Source organism: Puma concolor, chromosome B2, assembly GCF_028749965.1.
Source record: "Puma concolor isolate L17-30 chromosome B2, mPumCon1.1.hap2, whole genome shotgun sequence".
NCBI lineage: Eukaryota > Metazoa > Chordata > Mammalia > Carnivora > Felidae > Puma > Puma concolor.
This window is the reverse complement of record NC_141671.1, coordinates 119,382,298-119,394,989: the sequence shown is the minus strand read 5'-3', so window position 1 is coordinate 119,394,989 and position 12,692 is coordinate 119,382,298. Positions and strand designations below refer to the sequence as shown.

The window sequence follows — 12,692 nt, the reverse complement described above, 5'->3', positions numbered from 1 at the left end:
CTGACTGAGCCACCCAGGTGCCCCCACTGAAAGGTTTCATTACCACATTTCTCCATAAAAATCTTCCATGACTCTCCTTGTAATTTCCCCCTTCTTTTAACAAATACAATACTGCATATCTCTGAAGAAATGCTCCAAACATAATCACTTAAACTTTGTGAAATGGCTGTGGCCCAGCTGAGGAACCCCCAGAGGTCAGTGGCACAGTTGGGAAAAGGTGGCCATAATGAGCGCCAGTCCATCAGGCAGGGGACAGGATTGTCACCAAAGACCCTGACGTGACAGCAAACCTCTCTGCTCAGACCTAAAGCACTACTAAAGAGATGATGGACATTGCCGCACGGTGGGTTTCCTTCCCAGAAGGCCAAAACAATTCTTTTTGTAATTTTCAACTGAACCCCAATAGCGTGATCTCAATTTTCATGCAATTTTAAGACTTCTTTATTCTTTTCCTTCATAATTTAAGCAAACTACCTTCACTCCAATGAACATCTTGGGGTTGTGCAGTAGAAAGGTACATTTGACAAAGGTTCAATATTAGTTACTGCTTTGTATCTTATGTTTAAATTAAATTCTGTGTAGCTTTCATATTTCCATTAGTCCTAGAGTTCTTTGAAGGTTGGGTCTATAACTAATTCATGGAGCAGTGCCTTGTGAGACAGCCAGAGGGCAGTGGTCAACAGCACAGATAGACTGGGTGCTATTCCCTGTTCCCCTCACACCAGCTGTCTCTCCAGTGCCACAGTGGCCTCATCGAAATTTGGAAAAGGCACCCCTGGGTGGCTCAGTCAGTTCAGCATCCGACTTTTTTTTTTTATATGAAATTTATTTTCAAGTTGGTTTCCATACAACACCCAGTGCTCATCCCAACAGGTGCCCTCCTCAATGCCCATCACCCACCCTCTCCTCCCTCCCACTCCCCAACAACCGTCAGATTCTTCTCAGCTTTGTTTTGTTTTTTTAATTTTAATGTTTATTTATTTTTTCGAGAGAGAGAGAGAGACAAAGTGTGAGTGGGGGAGGGGCAGAGAGAAAGAGAGACACAGAATCTGAAGCAGGCTCCAGGCTCTGAGCTGTCAGCACAGAACCCGACGCAGGGCTTGAACCCACAAACCGCAAGATCATGACCTGAGCTGAAGTCGGACGCTTAACCGACTGAGCCACCCAGGTGCCCCATGTTCTCAGTTTTAAGAGTCTCTTATGGTTTGGCTCTCTCCCTCTCTAACTTTTTTTTTCCTTCCCCTCCCCCATGGTCTTCTGTTAAGTTTCTCAGGATACACACAAGAGTGAAAACATACGGTATCTGTCTTTCTCTGTATGACTTCTTGATCTCGGCTCAGGTCATGATCTCACAGTTGTGAGCTCTAGCTTCACATCAAGCTCTGTGCTGTGGGCGCAGAGCCTACTTGAGATTCTCCCTCTCCCTCCCTCTCTCTGCCCCTCTCCACTGCACACACAAGCACTCTCTCTCTCTCAAAACAAATAAATGAACATAAAAAAAAATCGGAAGAAAATAATACTAAAACTAATAGGGGTTTTTTGAAGGTTATTCGTACTTATAAAACAATTAGAGCAATATGCCGTGTGGAGTAAATACATGCTCAATAAACATGAGTTATTATTGAAAAAAACTCAAAAGTATTTACTGCAGGAAATAATTTATTAGTATATAATGGAAATTTAGCATGCTAATGAGTTATTTCTGGCATGTAGACTTAAAACATGTCTGAAAATAATCCAGCCACCTTCACTCAGCAATACTGAACAAACTTTTAAGACACGACATTTTTAACACTCTTCCAACTAATCATGTAACTCCAGGTTTGCAGTTATACAAACACTGAAAGGGATTTTTAAATGGATATCTGCAAATGTAATCAGCACCCTATGTTCACACTATTTACTCTGGAACAGACTGAATCCCATATAAACCCCACAAGGAGTGTTGCAGAAGGAAGATAAACAATATTTGAGGATGCAGAGATGAAATAAAGAAAGAGGAGAAAATAATTACACCCATTTTACAATTCCTATGAACTCCTGGAGGCACAGGCAGCACAATCTTCAGATTTTTCAAAAGACCTGGATTCACAATGGGCACAAACTAGATAAACAAGGGATCCCCTTCCTCACTAGGCAATCCAATTAACTTGCAGTTAGAACATTTACACTGACAAAGGATTATTTTAACACATCTCTAAACAGGTGATGCTTTTGTTCCTTGAAAACCTCAGTGTTCAGTAATATATTTTTAAATGTCTGCAAGGACCCCCACATTGCCTAAACAGTACATCAAATTTCTAATGTATAAATTTGGTTTCTTTTTGAAGTTCCTGAGGGGGTCAGAGAAAAATACTGAAAAATATTGTTTTGAATCAGTGCATAGTTTGACTACTCATATCTGTGCTTCTTGTGATCTGTGCTGATAATCTGTGATAATCTCAACTCTCATTATTCAAACTGTTGCGTCCCCCAATCATACCAGATTTTACCAAACAGGGCCTGCCCTCTTCTCATTATTAACGGTCAACCCAGAGTGACTCTTTCAGAAGGTAATTATCTATACAACTAGTCTGGCTATCAAGAAAAGGCAAATAGCTAGAGCAAACCTATTTTAAACTGTGAATGCATTTTCTCCCAGAAACACTTAACTAAAGACATACTCCTCGTTTTTCCAGGATCACCATGGTAACCACATTTTTTTTTTTTTAATAGAAAACTACCTCACATGTATTTAGCATCATGGAAACCACGATCTTATACACAGGTGGGAAAGGCACTCTCTATCTGGCCACGTAAGGAATTCCCACTTCAGTGGCAGCACCACATACCTGTGAGGGCCCAGGTGTCTCACTCTCTTAAAATGACCAATCCCTTTACATCCTGGGGTTGAACATCCGCCATGTTCTGAAGCTTCCATTAATTCTAAGGAGCCTATAAGAAAGCAAGGGGAAGAAAAAGCGAGAAGAGAAAGGAAGGGGCATAAAGTTAACCAAAGGCTGTGAAACGAAAATTACAAATATCTTAAAAGTCTTTAAAGATTTTTCCCTATGCTTTTGTTCACACTATTGATCTTTCTTCAACAGCGAAATGGTACACTTTGATCTAACCCTCTTTCAAGGCTATAAATTCCAGAAATACCTAATTGTGAATTAATGAGGAGATGCTAAACGATCTTCAAGTAAATAACATAATTAGTTTACGAATACTTGTACACTGAAAATTTCAAACATGCTACCCCCTCCGTGTTTTATAATGCTCCCTTATGCTGACCACTTATGTCCCTGTGTAATGTGCTAGACTCTGTTCTAAGCATTCCCATATATACCTCTATGAATATATATATACACATGTATCAAGTCTTTGGTCTTGTATCATTTTGTCGCATACAAGGGATAGCACCAATGTGCACTATTCTGAAACATTTTTTTCTTTGGTCTTTAACTTCATGTCTTAAAAATCTTTCCATCTCAATGATAATATTCTTTATGATTGTTGCACAGTGTCTGTATCATGAGTGCACCAGAATTTAACTAATCTTTGTTTCCAAGGTTTGTTATTTTAAATATACTGCAACAAACAGCATGCATGTGGATTTCTTTACTTTTATGCAGCTTGTACATGAACCTGGAAACAACTGAAGCCACTAAAACAGGGGACTGCACACTAAACTTTTAAAAACCCCACGATAATCTACTGTAGTTTCTACATATTTTCTGCTACAATGTATATGCTTTCCTTCAAAGTTGAAATCATAGTATGTCAAATTCCCAGTGCACATTTAAAAAAAAAAAATTGAACTTAAAGGGACTCTGCAATGAGGTTACTGTAAATCACATGCAGTTTTAAGCAACAATAGATAGGGAGAGCCCTTTTACACTCTGTCCAGTTTCTCCCAATGGTAACATTTTGCAAAACTACAGTATAAAGCCACTCACTACTGATACATTAGACTTTAATAGCCTAAGAGAACTGTCTTCCAAAAATTCAGTACCAATTTTGAAAGGTGATGAGTCCTTCTAAATAAAAGTTTAAAAATCTACATAAACTGTGCTTTTCAAACATTATTTTTTTTTCTTTTATGTTTTTGTGACTACCACATAATGGAAAATGTGGGAAGAACAGGATTCATGGAGAACAAACGTACAGGAGAGAAAACAGTAGAAAGAAAATGATAGGAGCAAAGAAAATATTAAGCACCCTACATAAGAAAATGGAAACATTCAATTTAAGTTATCCTTGCGTCTCTTACTCAAAGGAGGCTGAAGAGGATGCCCGGTTTTTGAACACCAGCCCACAGGGTGAATATCAGGGCAATCCGCATCTACCCAGTAATCATAGCAGCTGTTCCAGCCGTCAAAGTGAACCTGGAAACAAAAGGAAATTACCAGTACAATTCATAGAAAATTCCTACCATTAAAGTTCTAGCCACCATATAACCATTTTTATTTTCTTCTAAAGTATGTAGATTCAATACCAAATAACATTTTTTTAAAATTTATTTAAATTGCTTCATTTCCCCTATGCCAAAAAAGGGACTTTCGACCTATCTTCAAATGATCTGTTCATCAATAAATGTCTTGCCAAAGACATCATTCCAGCGGTACTTTTATAGATATGTGTGTCTTCCAACACACACACACGAGTTATGAGTACATAACGTCTTCATATGAGCCACACCAAAGAGCCAATAAATATTACTTAAGTAACGAATAAATCAGGAAGGGAGGGAGGATGGGAGTGGAGAGGAGAAAGGCAGGAGTACCTTTCACTTAAATGTCAACTCTCCCAGAATTATGCTAAAAAGGCTGTTTATTTTTTTATTTTTATTTTTTTCAATATATGAAGTTTATTGTCAAATTGGTTTCCATACAACACCCAGTGCTCATCCCAAAAGGTGCCCTCCTCAATACCCATCACCCACCCTCCCCCCACTCCCACCCCCCATCAACCCTCAGTTTGTTCTCAGTTTTTAAGAGTCTCTTATGCTTTGGCTCTCTCCCACTCTAACCTCTTTTTTTTTTCCTTCCCCTCCCCCATGGGTTTCTGTTAAGTTTCTCAGGATCCACATAAGAAAAGGCTGTTTAAACAGGGGCGCCTGGGTGGTTGACTTTGGCTCTGGTCAGGATCTCACGGTCTGTGAGTTCGAGCTGGCATTAGGCTCTGTGCTGACAGTACGGAGCCTGGAGCCTGCTTCGGATTCTGCGTCTCCCTCTCTCACTATCCCCACCCCCCCACCCTGTTTGTTCTCTCTCTCTCTCTCTCTCAAAAAGGAATAAACATTAAAAAAATATATTTTTTAAGTCTGTTTAAACAAATTCAATGTCCTATTAGAAATACACCTGGTTTATAAAATATCTCTCCATCAAATGCATGTCTAAGTATCATTTTTTTCTCTCAAATAATTACACTATCTCTCGAAGACGTTTTATATGGTGGTCGGAGCCATCTTTACCAGCCACCGTGTGAAAGAGCCATTGGTCTTTCAGGCAGGGTCACTAAGGATCAGCTATGTGTCTTTTAAGTATTACATGTATTTTATTTTTTAGGATGAAAGGATATACTGAAAGGCTATATATATTTCACTATTACATCAAATTTGCCAGCTAGACCTTTTTAAGTCTGTGAATCCCTTACTAACAAGACAACAGATGCCACATAGATAAAAAATACAAACGTGTAAAACTGAATAAAAGTTCCAGAACAATGCAGGAGTGAATGTATATGTAATCTCAGAGTAGGAAACCATGGTAGGCAAGATACCAAATTCAAAACTCATAAAAGACTGTTCAATTTGACTACAGGAACATTGAAAAAAAAATTTTTTAATGTCTATTTGTTTTTGAGAGGGAGAGACAGAGCGTGAGTGGGGAAGGGGCGGAAAGAGAGGGAGACACAGAATTCAAAGCAGGCTCCAGGCTCTGAGCTGTCAGCACAGAGCCTGAGGTGGGGCTTGAACTCATGAACCATGAGATCATGACCTGAGCTGAAGTCGGACACTTAACTGACTGAGCCATCTGGGCGCCCCTGACTACATGAACATTTAAAACTTCACAGTGGCAAATGTTACCACAGAAAAGGAGGAAGATCCATGAGAAACTTGAAAAACACAGTTATTATATATGTCACAATGTACTCTGTTCTTTAATTTATCCAAATATCATATATCAACATAAGAAGATTAAAAGCCCAATAGAAAGATGAAAAATAGATATAAATTGCTCATAAATAAGAAACTAAATATAAATGATTAGTAAAATATAAAATGATAATCAATTTCACCTATAACTAAAAAAAACCCTACAAATTAAGAACACAAGATGCAATTCTTTCAACCTGCCAAAAATGTTCCATCTTGGTGATTCCCAGAGCTGGTGAGTATGAGCATAAAAAGCTTTCTCAAGGACTGCTGACAGAAGTATTAACTGGCAAGTATTTCTAGAGAGTTATTTGCAACAACAGTCATTTAAAATATATCACTTTTGACTTAATAACCTCAATAACCCAACTCATTGTAGTAGAAAACAACCAGAGCATCTACCATGAGGAGACTGGCTAACTAAATTATGGCATGTTTGTATGACAGAATAGAACAGAGTTGTTAAAGTGTGTGTGTGTGTGTGTGTCTGTATTTAAAATAACATCCTTTGCAATGAATCCACTTTCTCAAGCTTAGAAATCAATTAATCCTAGAATCAAAGCCCACTGAATTCCACACCTGGAAGAAACCACATGTATTATCTTAAAGAGAAGAAGAGTTCACACAGCTAGTTAGGAGGAGTAACCAAACCTAAAATTCAAGGACCCAAATAAAATTGATCATCTTCCCATACACTGAATATAAAAGCAGCACTTACAGAAAAGTACTTAGGGGCGCTGGGGTGGCTAAGTTGGTTAAGCATCAGACTTTGGCTCAGGTCATGATCTCGCGGTTCATGGGTTCGAGCTCCGTGTCGGGCTCTGTGCTGACAGCTCGGAGCCTGGAGCCTGCTTCGGATTCTGTATCTCCCTGTCTCCCTGACCCTCCCCTGCTCACACTCTGTCTCTCTCTCTCTCTCTCAAAAATAAACACTTGAAAATAAAAAAAAAAAGTGCTTAACTCAAAGTAACCCTTTCCTTTCCCCTGATCAAAAACAGTGTTCAACTAACAGTGAGAATGACATTCATGATAATTTTGTAAAAATATCCATTTATGCTATCAATGCCATCAATAAACGAGCAGACACAACTTAGAGTGTTTAGTAAGTTTTAAATGTTCTAATTCTCAGCTAATCAAGTGATTATTTTACTAGAAATGTGAAACTCTCATGTTTTCCAATCTTACTATTCCTAAATTCCATTTCTTTTATATTGGAATCAATGCTCACATAACCTATGTTCCATTTGTTGTATATAAACTGCTAAATTTTTAAAAATTAGGTATCTTCCTACAGCAAACATACTCAGTCCTAAGAAATAAATGGTTTTCCACCCCAGATACATTTCAGAATTACCTATGATGAAAAGGAAGAATAAAGGAAAAAGAAAAAAAAAGTGCTGAGCTTACCTAGGAGATTTTAATCCACAGCTTTGGTTTGGGTTCTATGCACACAGAGGTCGTTTACTCAACTTGTAAGTAACTCTGGTGTGCACTCAGAACTGAGACCCATGGATATCAAATTGTATACTACTGGGGCACCTGGGGGCTCAATCTGTTCTGCATCCAACTTTTCTGGGGGGCTCAATTGGTTCTGCATCCAATGTATATAAATAGTACATTATTGTACATCGATATAGTCCCTAAAACTGTTGATATCATCATAAATAAAAGGATTATTTTTAAAGTTTCCTCACACATACCTTTAAAAATGTTTATGGTAGATCTATCATATCTGGTGATGATGCCACAATGTTTCCTAGTTTTCATTAAAACTGACATCTCAGTTTGGCAATGAGAAGTCATCTATCTAGGATTAATACACTTTAGATACTATAGATAAATCTAATACCTTCTATAATCTAGGTTGGTAGACAATCTGGAGAACTATAATAGTTTAAGGGTTCAATTTCAGAGATAAAATTTAGTTTAGATATTATGAACAGAGGTAACAATAAAATTCTGAGAAGTACCAAATACACTTAAAATGCTATTTGAAATTATGTAAAAATTAATATATGCAAACATTGATATTAATCCGAATCTAAATTCTCACTGTAGAAGCTCAGATGAAATAATTGATTTAAACCTTCATCTTTCGTGGGGCATCTGGGTGGCTCAGCTGGTTAAGCGTCCAACTTCGGCTCAGGTCATGATCTTGCAGTTTGCGAGTTCGAGCCCAGTGTCAGGCTCTGTGCTGACAGCTCAGAGCCTGGAGCCTGCTCTAGATTCTGTTTCCCTTTCTCTCTGCCCCTGCCCCGCTCACACTCTGTCTCTGTCTCTCTCAAAAATAAACAAACATTTGGGGTGCCTGGGTGGCTTGGTCTGTTGAGCATCTGACTTCAGCTCAGGTCATGATCTCCAGGTTCGTGGGTTCGAGCCCCACGTCAGGCTCTGCACTGACAGCTCAGAGCCTGGAGCCTGCTTCAGATTCTGTGTCTCCCTCTCTCTCTGCCCCTCCCCCACTCATGCTCTGTCTCTCCCTCTCAAAAATAAGTAAACATTAAAAAAAATAAAAAATAAATAAATACTAAAAAAAATTTTAAACTTCATCTTTTGTAGCTTTTACTTTTCAGGCACTGACATATTAAGAAGTTTTAAACAAACAAAAAATCAGACACTTGAGTAATGTTAAGTGATAGTTTTACTCTTGCTGGGGACTATTTTGAAAAGAAATCAAATGCCTAATAAACAACAGCAAGGAAGGAAGATAAACATACAACATGAAATATTTAAAAATCTTACAAACCCCAAAAAGACACACAAAATATTTATAATACAAATGTTCCACTTTAAATATACTTATACATAAAAGCAATTCAGCAATAATGATGTATTTAATAAAAATTCTAAAGAAAGTAAGAGGATTATGGATCGAAGTATAGTGAAAAAGACTTAACTCACACATATTTAAAATTATAGCTTAGGAAATTGGATGCATTTTCACCCAGAAGCATCATTTGGACCCTTTATCAAACCTTAATACATGTTCCTGACAGCTTACCAAGAATGAGACATATAATATTTTAGAAAGCACACTATTCCTTAAAAAAAAAAAAAAAAAAAGGAAAGAGAAAAAAGATTTGGTTGGATTTTCTGTTCATGTGAAAGGCAACTCAGTAAAACACATTTTAGACCCCGGGGCTTATCGCCAATCTGTTCTGAAATTAAAGCTATATTTGAAAAGGTATAAAGCCAGAAGGACCAATGGAGAAGAAAAGCGGCTGACAGGTGAGAAGTGACAGTGATGTGTGTGGAGGGCCGAAACAGGAGGAGTGTTGACCTACAGGACAGGGTGGGTGGGTCACAGCCCAGGGGTCTGTAGAACAGGCCTGGAGCCCACTGGCTGCAGACCCCAAGGAGGACTCACTCTGGAGGCAGCACACAGGAGAGAAGGGTCCTGAAACACAGCAGTACTGACTCACAGTCAATATGGAGTAGTTACACGCCCTCGGGCTGCTCCCCCACTCCACCCACCATGGTAACTGCCCCTTCAACAACCCAGGCAAAGAGCAGACATTTATCTTGTAGAGAAAAAAATTCCCAAGGCTCTCAATTCTAGAACAGACCTGAACGGGCAATGGGCTGGACAGAAAGCACAGGAATTTGTACAACCAAGAGCCGTATATTCCCACCCAGCCCTTCTCTTTCTCGCACAGCGACCGCCAGGTTCACTCTTCCCCAGGGAGGACTCTGGCAGAAACTGACAGGCTCCAGAGAAGGACCCAGATGCCAACAAATGGGAACGTCCCTGTGAAAAAGCTGGCTCTTCTGCTTTCTTACAGTGAAGTCTGCTGAAGTCTGCTGTTAAGTCCCACCCATGAAAAACAGTTAACTTTATGAGTGCCTTTTCTTAATGCAGACGGTCAGTCAAGGACTTGATATCTGAGGAGAGGCTCCAATACGATAGCAGAAATTTGGAGGAAATAAGCAGAGGACAGAAGAAAAACCATCACTAGTATCCTCAGATACGAAACAATATTGCTTCAAGAAATAAAAAGATGATGCCATTTAAAAAGGGGGAGGAGGCTAGAAAATAGGAAAAAACTCTCAAAAATTAAAAAAATCAGAATTGTAATTAAAAATAAAACATAAAAATATTTTTTAAAACATGGGGTGCCTGGGTGGCTCAGTTAAGTGGCCGGCTTCAGCTCTCTGTTGTTAGCACAGAGCCCCTTTTGGATCCTCTGTCTCCCTCTCTCTCTGCCCCTCTCCGCTCACACATTCTCTCTCTCTGAAAGATAAATAAACATTAAAAAAGTTTTTAAAAAAAGCAACCTAGGTTTCGAAAAATAGAGTAGATATCTCTCTAAACAAGTAGAATAAAAAAATCAGAGAAGCATAAAAAGAAAGTATAAGAAAATCAAGGGGTCAATTCAAAAGGTTTAACAACCAGAGCTGCAGGACTTCCAGAAAGAGAAGACACAGGATGACAACAGGGAGTCATCAACTAGTAATACAAGAAACATGTGCAAAAACTGGAGGACATGAAACTCCACAGTAAAAAGCCCAAGTACTCTGCATGAGTACTCACCCAGAGCAGAACGACTGGTATGGCCTTAGAGGTCTAAGGTCAGTCAGTATGGATGTGAGAAGACAGCAGAACAAGGCTTTCAATTTCTGAGGGAAAATGGCTCCCTACCTAGAATTCTACACCTAGTCACAGTATGAATCAAATGTAAGACTAGTAATACTGATATTTCCAGATGTGCAAGGAGCCAAAAGCAGATGCTTTTCATATACCCTTTCTTAGAAGGTTACAAAAAGATGTGTTTCAACATGATAAGAGAACACTAAGAAAAACAAGTATGTGATTCAAAAAAACAGAAATAAAGGAAGAAAGAAAGAAAGAAAAGAAAAGAAAAGAAAAGAAAAGAAAAGAAAAGAAAAGAAAGAGAAATAAAGAAAGAAAAGCACAACATAGTCTGCCAGCAAAGAGCAGTCTCAGGATGAAAGTTCAGGATAAGGCTTAGAGAACTACCCAGGTGACCACAGGCGACTGCTAAGTTGTAGGAAAAAGAGTCAAGAAAGAAAAGATACAGACAGAAGGCTTATTAAAAATACACTTGGAGGCGCCCGGGTGGTTCAGTTGGTCAAGCATCTGACTCTTGATTTTGGTTCAGGTCATGATCTCAAGGTTTGTGGGTTCAAGCCCCAGGTTGGGCATTGTGCTGGCAGTGTGTGGAGCCTGCTTGGGATTCTCTCTCTCCCTCTCTTTCTCTGCCTCTCCCCTGCTCGTTCTCTCCTTCCCTCCCCCCCGTCAAAAATAAATAACCATTTAAAAAAAATACACTTGGGCTTTTGATAGAAAGACACATCAGATTTACTGGAGCACTTGTAAACGTCTGATTCTATAAGCACAGAAAATTTAAAAAACCAAAACACAAGAAATTACTGACTCCAGAAAAAAAAAATGTCATAAGAAAAAAACTGTTCTGCTCAGCAGCCAACAGGATTTATTTACTCATGAGAAGATGAATACAGAAGACTGAGAAAACATTTTAGAAACATGTGAAGTCGCTAGTGAAAAGATACAGTGAAGGAACTACCCTAACAGGAAGGAAATACACTGGACCTAAAATTGATGGGGCTGAGAAAACAGCAGAACACAGATATTATTTCAGAAAAGTAGGAATAAAATGTCAGAAGCAGCAGCTAAAAAAAAAAAAAAAAAAGAAAGTTCTTGCCTGTGAGGAAGCAGAAGTGAGTGTGGGGAGGGACGGGGCCTGTAGTATGTTCTAACTCTCCCCAGAACATACAGATGAGAGCAAAAACATTTTGCTTGTTTTCTTTCAGCATCTGGTGAAATACATGAGTGTTTTAAAATGTTTACCTGTAATAACTTAAGGCATAAAATATATTATATCATGTAGCCTAAAAGGTTGATCTTATTTAGCTGAAGAGTTGATTCTATACCCGAGAAACTTAAAATATTAAGCTGCGCTAAGGACTTAGTCTCTATATACTCTTTCTCCTCCTGAATAATAAAGACAGGCATTCTTGCTTCGTCATCTCCCACAGCATTAGAAAAACTCCTACTAATGAAAGCTTTTTATAGTCTCAGAAGTCTGATGAATCCTGAAACTGGGTCATCGTCACCTGTTCGCTGATCTTTTGAGGACTTCATAAACACACAGGTACGTGTTCAGTGGTTCACCTTTAGCTATGAAATTTATACCACTAACAGTGAAAAGATAATTGTCAACGCCTCATAGCCAGCTCTGTTTTGGGTGTTAAACAACGAGGATGTTGTATTGGAAAGAGAATTTGGCTAACTAAAAAGTTAGTCCACACTTTTCCTATTAACTAACTGAATTACCCACTTTAGAGTACTTGACCTCTCCGGGTCAAAAACGTTCTCACATGTAAAATCAGAGTTAATCTAAATTTTTTTTTTTTTACTATTACAGTAATTAATATGTGTTCCTGAAGCCAGGTAACTAAAAACAAAACAAACAAAAACAAAAAACAAAACAAAAACAAAAACACACCAAAAACCTCATCATTTATAATTCATTTAGAATTATAAAAAATCATTTATAATCACTCATAATCT

The 12,692-nt window shown here is 38.4% G+C and overlaps 1 protein-coding gene across 11 annotated transcripts in view; it reads right to left on the bottom strand.

Annotated features, from left to right (window-relative positions):
- Window positions 1-12,692, bottom strand: part of L3MBTL3 (L3MBTL histone methyl-lysine binding protein 3) — a 128,217-nt gene that overhangs the window by 41,751 nt on the left and 73,774 nt on the right. For all 11 annotated transcript variants that reach the window (XM_086707815.1, XM_086707809.1, XM_086707811.1 and 8 more), the window contains 2 exons: window positions 4,253-4,367; window positions 2,832-2,934 (listed from right to left, as the gene is read on the bottom strand). In XM_086707815.1, the coding sequence (XP_086563941.1) occupies window positions 2,832-2,934; window positions 4,253-4,367 (218 nt within the window). The remainder of the gene's footprint in view (window positions 1-2,831; window positions 2,935-4,252; window positions 4,368-12,692) is intronic.